Genomic DNA, 8278 nt, shown 5'->3' on the forward strand with positions numbered 1-8278 from the left:
CACTCTTTCTGTTCTGCTACATTATGCAATTCGGCTACATAACATTCTTCCAGTTCTACTCAGACTTTTCTTACTGGGAGAATCTGATCTTCAGTGGTATCCACGTGGCTTTTTTTCTTCTCAGGTGATTGTGTGCTCTGCAACACTACATTCTTTTGACGTGAAAAAACTATCTGAAAAGATCATGCATTTTCCCACGTGGGTTGATTTGAAAGGAGAAGATTCTGTCCCTGAAACTGTACACCATGTAGTTGTGCCCGTAAATCCAAAAGCTGACAAACTCTGGGAAAGGCTTGGCAAGAATCATATCAGAGTAAGTGGTCTATAAATGAAAATTAAGATTATTTGCCCATGTTTACTTGTTTAATCTTCAGAATTGGGGCCTAATGTTCTAGGATCTTTGCTAGCTATTGAAACGGCTTAGTGTATCTGAAATGGTTTGTACCATGGTGGTCAGCATCATGATATTGGTAATGACATAACACTATTTCTGAACAGCTCAGTCTTATAAACATGATTGAAGAAGATCTTGACAGAGTAACATTCTGATTTGTACTAGAGAACAATGGTACTGTACTGCTTTTTCACTTATTTCACAGCTAATGGTCTGTGGCCTAACTGTAGTTAGTACCATCTTTCCTGATTGATCAGGAGGAAGTAAACTTTCTAAAACAGATCATTCTGCAAAGTTTTGTCTCTAGCCTACCTGAGATGAGCAATCTTTAGAGGAATGGATTTTATTTGGACTAGTTTAAATTCTGCATTAACCTGACACCAACAAACATCACCACCTTCCCACAGGAATAGAAGTCTTTAGTTTTCAAGTTCTGAATAACCTGGGACTGTGTTTCATTCTCAGCAACTCTTACACAATTAAAATTAATAGGTTTTCTTAACCCCTTATTATCTCTGGAACATCCCTGTGTTAGGGCTCTTAGAGCCTTTTCATTAAGTCTTAGCATGAATTTGTTTCACCTGGGTTTTAGGTTTGTATCTGATTCAGCCTAGCATGGGGAAAAAGAGAATATGTTTGTATGATTTAGCCATGTTTATAATACATTGTGTTCAGGTTTGTTTTTTTAATTTGTCACTTTTTTCCAAAGGTGGTTTCTATCCAATGTCTGCATAAATAGTTTTATTGTCTCTTTTTATGAACAAGTTATGTGTGCTTACACACAGACATTTCTTTAGCTAAAGGTAGCTTAACTTGTCTGGTGGGAGAACAGACTGCTAACACTGCTTTTAAACTTTATTTAATTTCTTGCTCATTATAAGCTAATGAAATTTCCTCTATGAAGTATGGACTAATGACTCGGGCATTTTATGTGTTTGGTTTTTTTTCCCCTAGACTGATGAAGTACATGCAAAAGACAATACACGACCTGGTGCTAACACTCCAGGTAATCAGCAACACTAGTTAAGTAATAGCTTGTGAAATAATCCTTTGTAAATATTATGAAGCAAAGCTAAATTATAGCAGATACCAGCCTTGAGTCATGTTCTTCCAATTTTTATTTCTACATTTCTGTAGTTATGAAGAGAAATGTGTTTCTGTAATTAGGGCGGAAAGAAAAAGACCTGAATAGATTTTTGCAGGTGTGTAAACAAGTGTTTGTTGGTGTGTATAAGTAACTTGAAACTTCTTAGTAGTTTTGTTCTTTCTGTTTTGTGTTACCTTGCAGCAGGGAAGTTTGGCGGGGGGAGGGGGGAGAAGAAAAAACTGAAGGTCTAGCTCACCTAATCTGGTACTAAATGTTTAACTGTCTACTGAAAGCCTAGAGAAAACTAAATGTATGCTGTTGAAAGACAATTTGAAACAATTTGAGTGAAATAACTTCTTTACTTTTACTTAGAAATGTGGTCTGAAGCTATTAAAATTCTAAAAGGAGAATACACCGTTCGGGCAATCAAAGAACACAAGATGGACCAAGCCATTATTTTCTGCAGGACTAAAATAGACTGTGATAATATGGAGCAGTACTTCATCGTACAGGGCGGAGGTAATATTTCTCACCAAAACCTTATTCTGCTCACTTCCCTGTTTATTTTAAAGCCAAAATTATATGATAGAGATCACTGATGTTCAGACAACACACAAGTGCTTCAGGGTTTTTTTTGACACACTGACTGGGCCTAAAAGTCAGCGTTTGGCATCAGGGAGCTGCAGGGGTGCCTTTTGTGGGAGGAGGCAGTGAACTGCCCTGTACCTGTTCCAGGCAGCTCTGAAATGGCAGGAAACAACCCATTGTGCACCAAAATTTGAACCAATAAGAAGAGCGTATGGTGCCTCTGCTGAAACCTATACAAGAAAACGCAATAGTTGCTAGGGGCTGGAGACACAGGAGGAAATGTGTATACAAAAGTACACACACAAGGAGGCATGGAAGGAGAAATGTGAGAGAAAACACAGCGACACTGAAAGGGGATGTGTGAGGACAAAGGTGAAGACATACATTTGGGGAAACAAGGGAAGTTTAGACTAGGAGGGAATGAGGAGGCATGCCTGCACAGACCACCTCTGGAGAGGGGGGAGGAAAGGTGTTTAATTGTTTGTCCTGTTTTTCCCCAATGCCTGTATCAGTAATGAGAAATTCATGCTAATTGGTAATAAGTGAAATTCCCCCGAGTCAAGGCTTTTTCCCACAAAACGTACTTTTTTTTCCAGTTCTGTATGGTGTTGTGTCATAACTTTTATATGATGTTATTAATGCGTAGCAACTCTTTCAGGCCCTGATAGGAAGGGACATCAATTTTCATGTGTCTGTCTGCATGGTGACAGAAAACCTCAAGAAAGAAAGCAAAACCTGGAAAGATTTAAGGTGATGCAGCAGATTCTTGAAAGCTTTTCCCTCACTTCCCAATACCTGAAATTGTATGTTAATTTGTGTTGATAGTTCTCAATTTAAATTAAACTGTGTTCAAATGCTCTATGACCTACTTTCTAAAATTCTGTGAGGTACAGTTTCTGTATGTGGAAATCTATACTGTCAGTCAATATGACCCTTGTGAGTTTTCATTGGGAGGATAGGCAGGCTCCCTTTCAAATAAAACCTAAATTTAAGCTCTGCAAGATGTTACATTGTTTTTAAAGTCTTTGGTTCTTGCACATTAAATAAAAGTTCAATATTAGACAGTTTGGTTTTGATTAAGCCATTCATGGATTTATACTTGCCTTACGCTGTTTGGGAAAGAAATGAGAGTGTAAATTGGCCATGCTATTTATGTTCAAAAAGCTCTATTGTACTGTAGAAGAGCTTTATTTGAAGTGTTCCTAAATGTATGGAGACACTTCAAGATGAAGTAAATGGGAAGGACTACTGTTTCATTGCTTGGAATTTAGTTTATTAGCACAACACTTTTACAACTATTTTCTCAGAGAGGAGATGTCCGTTTCTTGATCTGCACGGATGTTGCTGCTAGAGGAATTGATATTCATGGTGTTCCGTATGGTAAGACATAACTTTAAACTAAGCTATTGAATTGGGTATGGCTCCAATATATTTGCAGCATTGTCAACTAGTTAAAACGGGTATATGACTTATAGCTTCATTTTAAAAAGTTGGAGATGTTAAGGGCTTGAACTAAGCAACTTTTAAATTTTATTGTTCACCATACCATACCTTCTCAAATACCTAATGATGATCTCCATTGTTGGGGATTCTTCATTTGTTTTTCCACTCTTGTCAAAAAGTAATCATGGAGAAAACAGTTTTATAGTGGAAGCCTTCAGTATACATAATGCAGGTAATGACACCTGTAACTGCTGTAATAGAACATAAAGTATGTATATGGGCTAAGGAGAGGGATTGTAGCAATCAAAATGATAATTTATTTTAGGGGTCTGGTCTCTTTAGCTCATACGTTTTAAAAAAAAAAAATCATGTATTCTGTGGGTTGTGTGTATCTCATACAGTTATCAACGTCACACTCCCTGATGAAAAACAGAACTATGTTCATCGAATTGGGAGAGTAGGCAGAGCTGAGAGGTACGTATGTGTTCAGAGTAGTCGCCACATTTTCTTGATTTTTTTTTTTTGTTGTTGTTTTTTCATAAGTTGGCAATAGATATTGAAATAGATTTTTCTCTCTCTTATCTCCTAATATTTCAGGATGGGTCTGGCAATCTCCCTTGTGGCAAAAGAGAAAGAAAAGGTAATTATACTCCAAAGCAAAATTGAACAGACATTACTGAAGTTCTATTCACAGCTGATGTCTGACTTCAATATCCTGCATTGGAAAACTGCTTGTTTGTTCTTGCTTAATTGAAAGAGAATTTAAATAGATATCTGAATTCTTTTTGATGCTATAATTAAGCAAAATGAATGTACTAAACTTATTTCACAAAGTTTAAAAATTGTTTTGCTATATTTCTAGGTTTGGTACCATGTATGCAGTAGTCGTGGAAAAGGGTGTTATAATACTAGACTGAAGGAAGAAGGAGGTTGTACTATATGGTACAATGAGATGCAGGTAAATGTTTTACTTAACCAGAATGTTCTAATTCCTCTAAAAGACTGGGATATAGTTCTTGTTTTAGCTGTGTAGTTGAAGTACAAAGCAAGCTTTGGGGTGTTTATAACCTTTTGATTCTGTTTGAAGAAGAAATTAGAAGAAATTTCAAGTTACATTTTCTGTAAGTTATTTCTTTAATTATAAAAACTTGTTTTAACATTCCCAGCCAATTCTGTTGGAGTCGTATTTTCAGCTTCTCTATCGTATTCCTAAACAAATGCTGTTAAGAGTTACAGGATGTTAGTTACACATTTTTGCTTAGATGGTTTGTTAAAAAACCAAGTAGCTTAAAACTGTTGTTCCTCTAACCTGTAAATAGTGTGTCACTTAAGTATGTTCTCACTGGGATTTGTATACCAAGTATGAATGCCTGTTAAATTCACAGTGCTTCCCTTCTGTCTACATTAAAGGGTGAATAATATATCATCTGTGATAACATAAGCTTGAGCTGTGAGCTCTTTATTGTAAAGTAGCCCCACTCACGTAAATAGTGATACATAAAATAAAAGTTTCTAGGTAGGGTAAAAACATACTGAGATTGGAAATTAATTTGTGTAGTCTGCTTGAGGAAAAAGGTGTTAGCCTTTGGTGTCTGCTTTCTGTCTACAGTTCCTGTTGAGACCATTTGAATGTATCTATTCAGAACACTACTCTGACTGAAGTTGTGGCCCATAAGAGTACTTTAAGACTTTTTTTTTTTTCCTTAGTTGCTGGGAGAGATTGAAGAACACTTAAACTGCACTATTGCGCAAGTTGAACCAGACATAAAAGTACCAGTAGACGATTTTGATGGGAAAGTTACATATGGGCAGAAGAGAGCTCTGGGTGGTAAGCAATGAACTGCTCTAGAGTTACCTTGCTATCCAGTCCTCAGTTTCTTAGTTATCTGCTGTTTAACTACAGAATTGATAATTAAAAAAAACCAAACGGACAAAAAAACCCAACCTTCTAGCTCTTTGCTGTCTTCTGGATTTGTTACATGCAGTCTATGGGGTTGCAAGTGACCTAAATGTATGTATGCTTGTATTTGTTTTTGTTTGTGCTTTTTTTAACAAGTTAACAAAGTTACTTTTAACTTTCTGAATGACTGTAGTTGAGCGTTATTAGTTCTGCTGAAAAATGGTTTTGAACACATCATTTAGACTGGGTCTCTTTTGGCAGGTGGGCTGTATAAAGGCCACGTGGATATTCTGGCACCTACAGTTCAAGAGTTGGCTGCCCTTGAAAAGGAGGCTCAGACATCTTTCTTGCATCTTGGCTATCTTCCTAACCAGCTGTTCAGAACATTCTGATTGTGCCACACTTGAGACAAGGCTTGAGTTAATAAATGCTCTACCCTGGAAATACAAAAATTCCGTACTGTTTCTGAGTAGCAGTAGTTAGAAAAGGATTGAAATTAAATATACTTGCATGATGAGCAGCGTGCTCAATGCTGTTAACTCTGTATTAGCTGTTGCCTTGATAAAATAAAACAAGTCAAAGTTGAAATGGTTTCTTTTGCTCTTTTGCCTTGCCTGGAGGATTAATTTGCAGAATCATTCTTTTCAATAAATCAAAAAGCTATGCAAATAAAAGTTAAGCAAATCTGGAAGAAGGACAGTTTAATTCTTTTCTTTGCAGAATATATGTTAAAATTATTTAACTACCTGTGTACTGTAATTTTTAATGCTGGGCTTTTTAAAGATGCATCCATATTCAGACAGCTGTTCTAAGACACTGAAGAAAAAAAAATTCCTGAAGTATGTATTTAAAGCTCTTTGTTATCCTAAGGCCCTAAATCTAGACCGATAACTGTTTTGCTTCTGTAATACTAGACTTCTCAAAGTTAATGTGTCTTAAATTTCCACAGTTGATCTTGTACAAAGAATTCTACAATACTTTGAGTTCATAGGAAAGTAACACACTAGTATCAAAGCACTTCATAAATCTTCAGGAAAATCTTTTTCATGCAGCAGTGTAGGCTGAAGTACTTAATGCCTCTTGTGCTGTTTTCAGGCAGGTTGTATTTGTTCAAAAAGTTACTGTAGTCTGATATGGATTTTTTTAGGTTCCTTTTTTCTCTAGTGACTCCTAATGACACTTCAGAAACTTCAATTACTTTGCCTGCAAATTGCCACCTAAAATATCAAAGGTTGGGAATGCCTGCCAACCAAGAATGCAAGTAACCTTGTGCCCTCCTTGTGAAGACTTCTAGTCACAAAACATTCAGTCCACTTGAAAATAGTGAAAAACTCATGTTGAGTGAAGAAGCAATTTCTTCTGTGTGTAGCCTTACCCAGAGAGGCAGACTGAGTGTCCTAGCTATCAAAATATATAGATTTCTCACTAAGTTAAACAAATCTCAGTGTTAATTTTACTATGACTATGTGGTGTTTTCCGATCCTAAACTGCTAACTGTGGAATCCTTCCTTTACCTTTTCTATACTTCAGAAATGGGGGTTGGGCGGGATGCTTATATATTTCATTTTAAATGGGAAAGAATTCTTAAGTCAGGGAGGAATGGTGGGTACATGCAGTCAAAATCTTGCCAGCATTGATCATCTTTGTTAGGGATTAACATTTAGAATAAATCTGCTACATGTTCAGAGCGCTGATATAATTCAAGGTTAGCTATTGGGTATCCAAAGTTCAGTGCCTAATTCCAGATTGTGACTACTTAACATGGCTTTTTTCAGTCCTAAAAAAGAAAGTCGCTTTAGGTATATAACCTTAGGCATGCCAATACTTATTTAAAATCTATATTTCCTTGGTGTAGGAGCTGAAATTACTAAAATGGCCTAATGTATACTTTTTTCAGGCGGGTTTTACTGATGTGCCTTCAAAGGCTGCATGAGTGAGGTACAGGGAAAAGAGTTTCTGGTTGAGAAACTTTAAAGGTGACTGAGATGCCAAGAACTCAACTGGATCTTGTGCTAAACAACAGAACAATCCCCCCTGCCCTAATGATAATCTCTAGGAGAAGTATTTAGATGAGACAGCACATAAACTACTTGCACTTGTTTTGCGGGATCTGGCCTGGGGTTTTTATATTACTTTCAGTTAGTGCTGTCTTAAAACACTAGAAGGATGAACTTTCTGGAAAACATCCAATTTTCTCAGAAAGCAAATAAGGATATTTAAATCTTAAAAAAAAAAAAAAAAAAAAAAAAAATTCTAGAAAGCTAAATGGGATTATGCCAAATTAAATTCAGACAGTCATCCCTGGATTCTCATTGTGTTTTATTATTTATTTCAGAATGCATGTGCCTTTACACCTAGCAACAGTAAGTGATACACAATACGTAGCTAGATAGGCATGATTCCAATGACAAGCTTTAACTACCTGTCTCGATCCAAGCACTGACTTGCTGTCACATCCACAGTCAAGATACGAGGATGTTTTCAATTGGGAGTTAAAGTCAACAGATGTGTAAGGACAGAATTTCGTAGGATCAGGTGACATTGCACATCTTGTCATCGGGAGTATTCCAAGTGATGTAAAAAAAAATCTCCTTGACGTTAAGTACCTAATTGTATGTCTTTATGCATATGTGTGTATATATATATGTAAGCTGCTCTGTATACATATACTACATTTATATGTTGGACGGGGAGGATATGAACGTTCCAAATGTTCTTTTTGCTTTTTTGTTAGATGACTAACCATTGACTGCCTCTTGATGGTGCTGGTGTTTCACGTATGGCTAGAGAGGCCGTTACTATACCAGCCTGCTGCTTCCAATTGGGTCAATTATATTCTCCCCATTTCTTCTTAGAAACAAACCCC

General features: G+C 36.5%; 1 protein-coding gene across 1 annotated transcript in view; it reads left to right on the forward strand.

Moving 5' to 3' along the window:
- The window catches only part of DDX1 (DEAD-box helicase 1), a 26178-nt gene extending 20170 nt beyond the window's left edge, over positions 1-6008 (forward strand). Inside the window, exons 17-26 of the mRNA XM_009639824.2 lie at positions 125-313; positions 1349-1400; positions 1854-2000; positions 2728-2819; positions 3377-3449; positions 3914-3986; positions 4110-4152; positions 4375-4470; positions 5220-5340; positions 5674-6008. Coding sequence (XP_009638119.2) covers positions 125-313; positions 1349-1400; positions 1854-2000; positions 2728-2819; positions 3377-3449; positions 3914-3986; positions 4110-4152; positions 4375-4470; positions 5220-5340; positions 5674-5804 — 1017 coding nt within the window. The 3' untranslated portion in view covers positions 5805-6008. The remainder of the gene's footprint in view (positions 1-124; positions 314-1348; positions 1401-1853; positions 2001-2727; positions 2820-3376; positions 3450-3913; positions 3987-4109; positions 4153-4374; positions 4471-5219; positions 5341-5673) is intronic.
- Positions 6009-8278: the final 2270 nt, after the last annotated feature.

Source organism: Egretta garzetta, unplaced genomic scaffold (assembly GCF_000687185.1).
Source record: "Egretta garzetta isolate BGI_Z169 unplaced genomic scaffold, ASM68718v1 scaffold15, whole genome shotgun sequence".
Taxonomy (NCBI): domain Eukaryota; kingdom Metazoa; phylum Chordata; class Aves; order Pelecaniformes; family Ardeidae; genus Egretta; species Egretta garzetta.